Genomic DNA, 11,678 nt, shown 5'->3' on the forward strand with positions numbered 1-11,678 from the left:
AGCCTAAAATTGAGCTCCTGCTTCACCCTCCTTGGTAAATTTTAAATGCATCATGGAACCCACAAAATATTTGTAGTGTTTTCATAGAAATTGCTAACATTCTGATGATTATTACTCACTGTTAGTGGAGCAAGCTGGGCAGCACTCTGGGCTTGCTCACCAAGTCGCTTAACCTCTGAAGCATATGCACCCATTTCCTTCTCCAGTCTCTGGTGACGCTGGAGCAGGGCAATGGTGCTCATCTCATCCTTTCCATAATCCTCATCGGTTAGAAGGGGCTTACGGTCATTAAGCCAGGAGTTTGCCTCTGCTGAATCAGCAAAATACTGTATGGAAAATAATTTTGAAGGTTAAAACTGATTCTGTAAGTATATAATAGTTAAACATTTCTATATAATAGTTAAACATTCTAGTCGTTGTTTTAGAATCAACAGCTAGAACCTGTTTGATAACACTGGCTGCATGCAGTCTGTTTTTGCGGTTTGTAACTTGGTCCCTAAGCTGCTGCCATTGTTTCTGCAAGGTCCGGATCCATTTCTGGATATCTCTCTCGTTCGGGTGTCTCCCTCTACACAGTACTTGACCCCTGGACACAACTTTGGAACACAGAGATTCTTGTGACTGCACTTCTGCTTCCAGTGTCTGCAAATAATTTTAGAACATGTGCATTTGTTAGGAAAATCTATACATTTAAAAACAACATAATTCACATGTGAAGAGTTAGTGTTCCCCAAATTGCAGGGGGCATTTAGCATTTTTGCATCTTATTATTTAACGGGTCAAACCTTATGGTTTTGAATGGCTTGTTCAATCTGACTGAGATCTCTGCCTAATGATGCTGCTTGCACAAGAAGCCACTTTTCATAGATCCAACTCTCCACTTCTTCACAATCATGGAAAAACTCAAATAGCTTCAGCTGTCCTTCCAGGGCTCTCCTCCTTTAAATAGATATATTATCGTTTAAACATTTTATTCTCTAACCACTTAATAGCATTGATTTATGTATACAGTATTGTTACAAATCATTATGTTAACACCAGACTGGAGAACAAGTTGCAAAAAGTCTCACAATGGCTATAAATGACAGACTTATTTCAAATTTAAAGACTTTACCTGTTCTGGCTAAGAGTCAGGATGGAGTTATACTGGCTATTAAGCTCTTTCACTCTTCTCTGAACCTGTGAAACATCCACATGTTTCCCTTTTAAGGCACTACTGCTGATGGCACTCAGTGATTCTCCAAGAGAGCTGATCTTAGTGTCCAACAGTTCTTGTTTCTGGAGTAGATCCACCACCTCTGGTAAATGCTTCCCCAGGTCAGAAGACTCTGCCTGGACCTAAGAGTGAAATAACACAGCAGAGTGCACGGGGTGTGCGCTTTGCTACTTTGCTTTTCCATGTGTAACATGTTGAATCACTTGCGTTTTAATAAAAAAAATTTTTTATTATGCAGTATATCTAAAAAAATCTGCACACCCCTGATGTAAAAATGTAATCAAGATAATTCACTCATACAGTCATCCCAAACCATGCTTCAGAAAGTGTTATGGACTGATGAGAGGTTAAAAATGTTTTGAATAAAATCCTAAAATATATGTTTTGCATAAAAACAAGACAGCTTATCACCCAAAGAACACCATACTCATGACGAAGAAAGGTGGTGGCAGTGTCATGCCCCATAGCTGCTTGTATAGTCGAGTGACTCATGGAAAGCCCCACATACCTATTTTGAAATAAAATCTGCATTCTTCTATTAGACAGTAAAACATAAAATTCCAGCACAATAACGACTCAATGAATAAATCCGTGTAAAATGGCTTCAGAAGAGGAACATTTTGGAATGGTGAGCTACAAAAATCCTGTAGAATGTCTTGAAGTGGGCTGTTCACAGGAGATCTCTTCTGATAGATCTGGAGCATTTTTTATGCATGTGTTAAAAGCAATCAGGAACCAGATAATTGAAAGTTTCTGTTCAAGTTTTTTACTAAAATGTTTCTGTTTGTTTTTTTACTTGAACTGTTGGTGACATTAAATATGGAAAAATATGTGACATGATTTATCTTGCTTTCATTTTTTACATCACAAAAACCTGCGACAGGGGTGTGTGGACTTTTTTATATCCAGTGAATTTACTGTAAGGAGTGCCGTATGTTTATTAAATGAAATGAGAATTAATCATAAAAATAGTAGAAAAAGACCTGTAGTTCCTTGAGATCCAGAGAGATTAATTCTGTGTCCTTGAGGACAGCAAGTGTGTTCACCACATCTCCAACAGAATCTCTTTTCTGATGCAACTGCTGGAGCAAAGCCTGCCATTTTTTGGAGATATTCATTTGCCTGTTGTACAGGCAAATGAAGGACACTGAAGACATGTTTTTCATTTGCTTATAGTGAGCACAGATAGCTAGCACACAGGTGTTTCTTAGAGCCACTGCTTAAAAAAATAAAAATATGATTAATTAATTAAATAAATAAATAAATAAATAAATAAATAAATAAATAAATAAATAAATAAATAAAGTTGTAATTATTTAAGTGTTTAGACAAAAAGTCATATTACAAATAATATTACAATATTAACATGATTTGTATACAATATCACAATAATTAGTACACAATATTTCTAATTATATATCACAATAGTTTAAGAATATAAGAATGTAATAATACTATGGCTTTATTCTCAAAATACTCTTGCATTTTTATCTTTTAAACAGTGGCCCAAAATCACCATCAGAGACAGTAAAGTAATTGTATTGTATGTGACAAATGATACACTCTGTCAACACACCTGAAGATGACTTGTTCCTTGCTGTGATAATTCTCCCTCTCAATGATGGCTGCCATCTCACTGAGAGCCTGAAAGCGAGGCTCACGAGCTAACACATCAGTGCATAAGGCTTCCAATTTCTGGGCTGCAACCTGGGCTTCTTCCAGAGTCTCCAGTCGCTTCAAATCATCCTTCTGAACCAGCTGCAATGTGTCCTCCAAGTAGCCCTCCCTGAGTGCTGCTTTTCGGCCAAACTTCTGTGCCAGTTGCTCTAGTTGCTCCAGCCTCAAGAGAGCATTCTGCAGGTAGCGCTCCCGCTCATACTCGGCCCTCTCCAGCAGGGTCCAGGTCCTCTCAATATCTCCTAAGGTCTTGCCTTCTGGAGGGACATAGGCACGCTGATTGTTTGCCATCAGCTTTGTACGCAGGTTGAAGAGGTGGGCTTCAATAGCACCTCTCTCCTGGTACTTAGGGGGCTTCTCCACAGTGCGGAATGTCTTAAAGGCAGCCACAAGCTGCTTCATGCCTGGCAGGGAGTTTGGGAAAGAACGGTCATCTAGCATCACTATTTTGGTCCTGATCCATTGCAGTAGGTCAGAGACCATGAGCTCATATTCTCTTTTCATGTCATCCAGCTCTTTCAGGAGGTCTACAATCTGGAAGCAGATGAATGTTGAATGCAAAAGAATGTTCACATTTTACAGACTGACTTACACTTCAGATTTTATTATCAGTATTAGTAGGTTAGTTTCTTGTAAAGAGCTTTAGTTATAGTAGAGTGATCTGAACAAGTAATGCATAGGTACATCTAGGCTACATGTTTTTATACAGTTTGGCACACCAACATTTAAGGGTACTTAAAGCTGGAGGCAAGTATCAAAGCAAACAAAAAGCAGAGACTATATACAAGAAAATAACAATAATTTTCTACGATTTCACTTTTTATATTTTACATCTATATTTTACATATATATACTGTACATCTGGTCCCTTTTCATTGATGGGTAATGTAGAGGGGCAGACAAACTGTGCAAACTGACAAATATTCAATAAATTTAAAAAGTCTACACACCCCTGTTAATATGGCAGGTCTTTGTGATGTACAACAACGAAACCAAAATAAATCATGCCAGAATTTTTTTCCACCCTCAGTGTGAAATTACAACGCCTAACACATGAAATAATCAGAAGAATTTTTGGCAAAATAGGAAAAACAAAAAATGTACAATAAGCTAGTTCCATAAGTGTGCACAACCCTAAACTAATACTTTCTTAAAAAAGCGTTTTTGCTTGTTTTTTTTTATATATATATATCATTATTATATCTGTATTTTAATTTATTTTATTCTATTCTTCCACAGGTAAGAGCCTGGCACATGGCACATCTCGACTTGCCAATATTTTCCAACTTTTCATGCAAAAACATTCTAGATTGATCAAAGTGTTAGGGCATCTCCTGTGAACAGCCTGCTTTAGATCACCCCATGTGAAGAAAATTCTCCAGAAACAACTGATCTTTATTTGGGGTTAATCAGAATCATTTCATTGATTACAGCTGTGTGATAGTTACTATGGATGGATGGATGGATGGATGGATAGACAGACAGACAGACAGACAGACAGACAGACAGACAGATAGATAGATAGATAGATAGATAGATAGATAGATAGATAGATAGATAGATAGATAGATAGATAGATAGATAGATAGATAGATAGATAGATAGAATATAATTAGTTCATTCTGAACATAGCCACATCATTATAAAAGAGAAAATGAAATGACACCGATTCATTGTAACTTTATATATCCTATTTTACCCTGAAGTATCTTTGATTTTGTTTTCTTTGCTTTTCACTTAATTGCCATACACTGTAAGGGTGGTAGAAATTTCTGATATGATTTATCTTGGTTTCAGTGTTTCGCATCACAAAAACCTGTCATTTTATAGCAGCTCTATTTGAGTGGATACACATCTATACACTGAAAAAGAATAGTGTGCATTCTATGAAGATGAAGAAATTTGTTTATATGTGTGTGTGTGTGTGTGTGTGTGTGTGTGTGTGTTTCTGCTTTGTATAATATTTCGCATTTTCAGATCTCTAACAAATCATAAAGCTTTAAAAGATTTTCTTATTTATTTTGGTCACCTGAGAATAGCACAGATAATGCTATTGTGACTAAATTACTACAGTAGCCTCCAAACTCCAACTGAGTGTGACAGTATTGAAGCAGTCTTCAGTAACAACAAAATAGTACACTGATGTCTAGCTACTAATACACACCTTTCGCAGTGCAGATACACTCCTTTGTGGCTTAATAATGACCTTTCTCATAGTCTGCCATCTCAGCCACTGATTGCTGAAATTTCCAATGAGAGACATCGTCAAGTAATGACCCAGCTGGCCAAACTGGAGCCAAACACGGCGTCTGTCTCGTCTGGTCTCAACACCAAACAGCCCCCAACTCTGACCCAGCCAGCCGCAGCTGCTGAACCGACGTGTACGCCATTATTTAATACACCTCTGTGACAGCTAGTGTACTGTTCTATTCACACATAAGGATGTGGTGGTGAACAATCTTGTCATCCTTTTCCTGCATGGGCAGAACAGGACACTTCTCACCGCTGTACCTCTCCATGAGTCCCTGGCCAGCGCTAAAATAGAATCTTCTGCCCTCTGAACTCAAATCCGCCAGGTGGCCTCCAACTGTCTGCTAAGGGGTATTTTTCTGTCATGATGCTGAAATTTGATAAACACTATTTCAGTATCTTGCTAACTATGCTGTAGAGTGGAGACTTACTTCCTCACTTGTGTGTATTACCAGAGCAGAGCTTATCTGATTAGAGCCAAAGCTCCTCCCTAACTTCCCTGCTGTAAAATCCAATAATCCACAGTCTCTCTAAGTGCAGCCCTCACAAAGAAGCATATATGGAGCATTAATACTTGGTGTGTGAAAACACTTGTCAATGTGCTTGCTTTGGGTTTGGATGGTTGCAGGTACACAAGTGCAGTGTGCTGTATAGGTCAACCAAAAACAAATAAATTGTGTATATTCCAAACAAGCATGCTTGTATCTTAAGCATATTTTTGTCATAATATGTATGAGTTTAATTATCATTTACTATGTGGCATGGGTGGACAGCAGCACAGTAGATAGCATGACACCGTGTCATGGTCTTTAATTCTTTTAACCCTTTTAACCTTTAATTTCTTTTAAGTGGTGTTAAATGTGTGACTGGACTGGTGAGGGGCAATAAAACCAAACTGCACACATATATTAATATTTTAAATAGCAGCTATGAATGCACTGATTGGGGAAATTACAAGTTAAGGTCTATTTCATGACATTTATTGGAATATATTTCATGACATTTATTGGAATAACTGACCTTGGCTATCCTCTTCTGGATGGTTTTCCCCTGTTTCATTTTTGAAAAGTAGTGGTAGTAGAGTGAGACATAAGTCATGATGGACTTCTCATCAGGATGTGAAACCACTATGTCATCTATGTCAAGTAGCTGCATGATGCCAAATTCACTTTCAGCTAGGCTAAAAGCATGTCCCAAGTTCCTCCTTGCTTCATCTGGATGAAGTCGATTGTAATCAAATAGATCTGACCTGTTAAAGAAAGCCAACACAGAATTAATTGATGAAGTAGAATCTATGTGAGCTTTTGAATATATTGTGATGTTCCTGTTTTTATTAACACTACCGGTGAGCATGGATGAGCGCATTGAAGGCCAGTCCATCTCTCCAGCTGCTGGAAAAGTCCTGAACATCCACATAGTTATAGCCAGCAGTCTTCCGTTGGCACCATATGAGAAGAGCTTCCTTGGCTGAACGCCGTGCTAAGCTGGCATTACCACTGTCCTGGAACAGAACAGAATCAGGAAGTTGTCATAGCAGATAGTCTTATGTCAAGAATTAGTCACAAGATGGTAGCCAAGTCTCTTCACCTTTGTGTTTGTGCTTAACAGAAACTTTCATGTGATACTTGTGAGCAGATTTACTATATGCATGTATTTTCATTTACTACCTCATCAAGATTAATCGCTCCAATCTGAAAACGAAGAATGATGATCCAGATGAGGCCCAGGATTAGGGTTCTGTCCCCATCCACAATGTTCTCAGGTCCAATCAAGTCTACTCGGATCTGAAGGGAAAGAAAGGGACATTTTAAAGTCTGTCATGAAGAAAACACCTACATTAAAATTACTGATATAGAATCATTTGTTTCCTGCTTTGTGTTTAAGAATTATTCATTTGATTCTGCCCATGGTACCTTAGTTTTGAGAAAGTTTATCGCAATGCTATTGTTCTCCAAGCAGTGTACTCTCAGTGTGCGTCGACTGGGAGTTGGCAGCTTCTCCCTGGAGATGAGCTCCAAGAGTCGCACTAAATGGACCCCAGTTTTGAGCTCTGTGTACACATCCTCCAGGACAACTTTTTCCTGGACAGAGATATATCTGTATTACTTCATCAGCACAAGTCAAGCCATCTGTATATAAAAGGTGGAATTAAATTTTCAAAGTTTTTGCAACCTGTAGGTTTCATTTACTTTTGTCATATATTATTTCCCTGATATTTCCCAACATTTCTTCAAATTTCTTGATGTATTAGTTGATTTAGGAAGCTAGGACAGATATGCGGAGAACAAGCCCGTTTGTAAAAATGACAACATTAAAGGTTAACCTTTGTGTTTGTGTCAGATTACAGTGACTAATGAAGACCTGAAACCAATATTCAAAGTCTTAATTCACAGAACAGGTTAAACTAGCTCCTTGTATTTTCCAGAGCTTCCAAGGTTAGTTGAAGCAGGAAGTATTGTGTGCTTTCCTCCAGGAGCAGTAGGCAAGGTTTGAATAAATGCATTTGGCTAGTGGCCACCACGCTCTATTCCAGCATGATTCACACACTCCTCCCTTTGTGCCGGCTCCACTCAGAGCCTGCCAACCACTCCCTAATGCAAGAGCTATGGGAGTTTAGTATCTGACCAGATCTTCTCTGAACTAACTGGGAAAACTCGCAGAATTCCTCAGACAAATGCATGTTTGTGTGCATTTCCTGGTTTAGAACTATAGTGAAAAACAATCCAGAATCACATATAAACAAAAAGGTGGACATTTAGTAGGGGTATTTGTTAAGCAGGAACTTCAGTATGTAGAGTACAGATGTTTCCAGTATCACTGGACAGGTGCTGTTTAAAGGGACAAAGCACTTACTGAAGATGAGTAAATGAATAATCAATCAAGTGAAAGTAATTTATATATTACAATAAAATCAATCAAGTGAAAGTAAAAAAAAAGGAAATTATTTTGGTGAAACATGAACTGAATGAATTAGCTCATCGCACAAATTAACCCTTCCTTATTTGTTTTGTTGCTTTTATGACAGCGTATGTACCGCATTTAGTGTTGACCCTCTTTGCAATGTCCGCATCCTTCCTGTCTTCAACATTGCTGAAATGTTTATGCAAGACCTTGAGTTACAAGCTATATCCTCTCCTCCTTGTTTTATGTTCTTCCTCACTGAGATGCCACCAGAGGGTTACATAATTGAACTTACAAAGGAGTTCAAAGGTTGTTTACCCTGATTAACCTTCAGCATTAGAGGAACTAATGTCCTTATTTAGAAAGACGAAGGCTTATGCATTCCATCACAGTGAAATTCTTTCTTCGAATATCCCAACTTTGGGGGCTGGGTTAGAGCGTTGGGTCAGCCATGATGCAGTGCCCCTGGAGCAGTGAGGATTAAAGGCCTTGCTGAAAGGCCCAACAGTGCAGCTTGGCAGTGAACCCCAACCCTCCAATCAACAACCCAGAGCCTTAATTGCTTGAGCCACCACTGCCACCACTATAATACAGAAAGTAATGCCATAGGATGCATGCTTCAGGGGATAATCTCACCTGTATACTGTAGTACACAATATGTAATGTAGTCATGCATGCTGCTGTAATCTTAAAGACTTTTCTGTGTTCATGCCAGAACTGAACATACCGCACATCCTTTATTTCTGTTTAAATTTTCTCTTTTACACATGTATACTGTAAGGATTTACATATAATCCAACTATCAGGTGTCATCCAGAAGAGGATGGCTTCCTGTTTGAGTCTAGTTCCTCTTGTTTTCTTTCTCATGTCATTTCAGGGAGTCACTATTGTCTCTAGTTTGCTCATTAGGGATATAAATCCACATCAGGATTCCTGTAAAGCTGCTTGGGACAATGCCTCTTTGTGAACTGCATAGTAACAAACACATTATATAATACATTATATACCTCTAATTAGCTGGTAATGTGTTGGAGATTAACTCAGTGGAAGTTTAGACTTTCCATTTGATTAAGACTGACCTTAAGTGCACTTGGAAACATCTAGCAACAAAATTTACTGCTCATTTACATATTGATCACATACATGTTTACTTATATGAGATATGATAACATGAATGATAGTCATCATGTGTGAATGTGTGTGATTACATCAAAAGAAAACAGGAGGCACAAGACTAAAGTGATGTTTGCTTACATTATATCACTGTAGATAACTATCATGTTATCATGACAAAAAAAGATAAGTGGCCTAATTCCATGTGTTAATTGTTTCTGTTTGAAAAAAAGATAAAGGATTGGTCCCAGTAACATATGATGGAAAAGCAGTGAAAGCATTCAAATGGGTAAAAACATTACAACTAGAGGACATATTTAGGTGTGCATAAAGTTATATGCAAACGTTTGCACAGCCCATATTTTGTTGCTTTTTGAAGTGAAAAGAATTAAACACAATGTCTGTAGCAAACTATGTATTTGTTGATATTTGAGGAACATAGAAAATGTGAAAAAAAGTGTTTGTGGCATAAGTGATGTTTCCTGTGGAACAGGCTGCCACACAAACTATAATGGATTCACCCCAATGATCAGCAGTTGGCATAACTTTCATGATTGATGCCAAAGAGTTCAATTTTCAGTCTCAGAATGCTCAGACTCCTGCAGGTCCTTGCTGTCACATGGAGATTTTACTTTACCTTTCTGACCAGCACACAAGCAGATCTATCTGAAAGTTTCTCATTTTGTGGAAACTGTGAGCTGGCAATGCTTTGCTCTTTTTCAGAGCCTTACTCTTTGTTAGGCATGTTTTACATTTACATTTCTGACATTTGGCAGATGCTGTTATCCAGAGCGATGTACAAAAGTGCTTTAAAGCCTCTATAAATGAATACATTAACACTGGTTCAATAGGTCACAAACTTAGGATACCATTAGCCTAAAAATTGAGTTGGATTTTTTAAAATATAAATATGTAAATACCACATATAACAATGCAGAGGTTGTGTTTATTTCTTTTCATTTCAAAAATAAATAAAATATGTCATTTGGCTAGAAGTGCCCTAACTTTTGCAACTTTTACAACTGTTCATAATGAACAAATGAATCTTTTTTTTTGTGACTATGTTACATATGTTGCGTCTGTGTTAACCATGATGTTGCAATGAAAAGGCATTTTAAGATTGTTCTTGTTCATACCCCATTTTTAGAGAAGACGCTGTTCATCCACTTAGTGTAAGTCTTTTTCTGGACGGCCATGCGCTGCTGCTGCAGCTCCCGAATGCGTCCATGCTCATACTCGTCTACATCTGCCGACTCAGACATCTGTGAGATCACAGCAAAGTTCACAGAAGTAAGTAGGTGACAAAAGAAGTAACACCAATATAGGAGAGTTTGTTTAAAAACTCATCATTAAGTGATAAATGAAGATCTGTATATTAAAGCTTTTTCTTTTTTTATAAGAACAGTTTATACAATTTCAGTATTGCTACTGATGCTAGCATTCTCTTAACAGAATTATGGCAGATCCATAACGAGGTCTTTCTTTGGTCAGATATTCTTTACATGCTGCAGTATTATGGTTACACACTGAATGGTGAACATATGAATTTATTACCCTTACATTAAGTCACAGGCTGAGCTTAATTATTAAACTTCACACTTCACACTGCATTTGAGGCCTTCACTGTTAAGTCTTTACTTTACTGTGCTAACTTTATTGTGAGCAGCGTAATAAAGAAACATTTTACAGTTAATTATACCAAAAACAATGATCATCAATGACATCATTTTACATATATTACATGTAAACCCTTAGCATAATATTCATCTGTTTGTTAATCACTCATGTGATTCTGCAAGCCATATTTAAATTGATGCAAAAGACAATAAAAATTCCTGCTATTTTATTTGACTCCTTTTACAGCCAGGTTTGAGGTGAGTCAACAGAAAATACAAAACTGGTAGCCATTAAATGAACAGTGAAGTCAGACTTATAAGGTGTGAACAACAACAACATTTATCCAAAATATCCAAATTCAATTCTATATCTTAATATAATGTAATGGACAGAATATACAAAAGTTAGTCTTTATCTATCTAATAATCTAATATTAGATCTAATAATCTAAAATGATCAAAACTTAAGCGTAGCAAGCGTGTTCAAAATGTTGTGCATTATATATATATAAAATACATCAATATGTTAATATCAATACATACCAATACAACTTCACTTTTAGAGCTACTATTAAAAATTTAATTATTATTTATTTATTTTTTTACAAACCCTCACAATGTCCTCTTCTGAGCTCCTAGCCTAAGCAAAGCGTCGGTTCCAAGATGTAGAGACTGTCATGATTTTACCCGAGCTCCTTCTTGCAGCTTGATCAGTGAAGCAGTGAACTGAACTTTGAAGCCACAAGTAGTGAGTAGTAGATTGACAGGGAGGGCAACTATCTCTCACCTGACTCTGTTAATAGAGAGGGATAAAGGTTGCACATCATATTTAGCACAGCATGCAATTCAGCAGTGGCACTTTTAAGGAAATACTTCAGCCATAAAATGATAACGCAGATCAAGTG

At 37.3% G+C, this 11,678-nt stretch overlaps 1 protein-coding gene across 2 annotated transcripts in view; it reads right to left on the reverse strand.

Moving 5' to 3' along the window:
• Positions 1 to 11,574, reverse strand: part of sptbn5 (spectrin, beta, non-erythrocytic 5) — a 44,014-nt gene extending 32,440 nt beyond the window's left edge. The window contains exons 1-12 of one of the 2 annotated variants that reach the window (XM_058398929.1): positions 11,390 to 11,574; positions 10,294 to 10,419; positions 7,057 to 7,224; positions 6,811 to 6,927; positions 6,487 to 6,644; positions 6,164 to 6,392; positions 2,793 to 3,427; positions 2,200 to 2,338; positions 1,115 to 1,338; positions 786 to 939; positions 442 to 642; positions 120 to 326 (exon numbers count right to left, since the gene is read on the reverse strand). In XM_058398929.1, coding sequence (XP_058254912.1) covers positions 120 to 326; positions 442 to 642; positions 786 to 939; positions 1,115 to 1,338; positions 2,200 to 2,338; positions 2,793 to 3,427; positions 6,164 to 6,392; positions 6,487 to 6,644; positions 6,811 to 6,927; positions 7,057 to 7,224; positions 10,294 to 10,419 — 2,358 coding nt within the window. In that variant the 5' untranslated portion in view covers positions 11,390 to 11,574. Of the gene's footprint in view, positions 1 to 119; positions 327 to 441; positions 643 to 785; positions 940 to 1,114; positions 1,339 to 2,199; positions 2,339 to 2,792; positions 3,428 to 6,163; positions 6,393 to 6,486; positions 6,645 to 6,810; positions 6,928 to 7,056; positions 7,225 to 10,293; positions 10,420 to 11,383 lie in introns of both variants that reach the window. The other variant, XM_058398928.1, reaches the window with a different exon arrangement.
• Between the last annotated feature and the right edge of the window lie 104 nt (positions 11,575 to 11,678).

Source organism: Hemibagrus wyckioides, linkage group LG09 (genome assembly GCF_019097595.1).
Source record: "Hemibagrus wyckioides isolate EC202008001 linkage group LG09, SWU_Hwy_1.0, whole genome shotgun sequence".
In the NCBI taxonomy this organism is placed as follows: Eukaryota; Metazoa; Chordata; class Actinopteri; order Siluriformes; family Bagridae; genus Hemibagrus; species Hemibagrus wyckioides.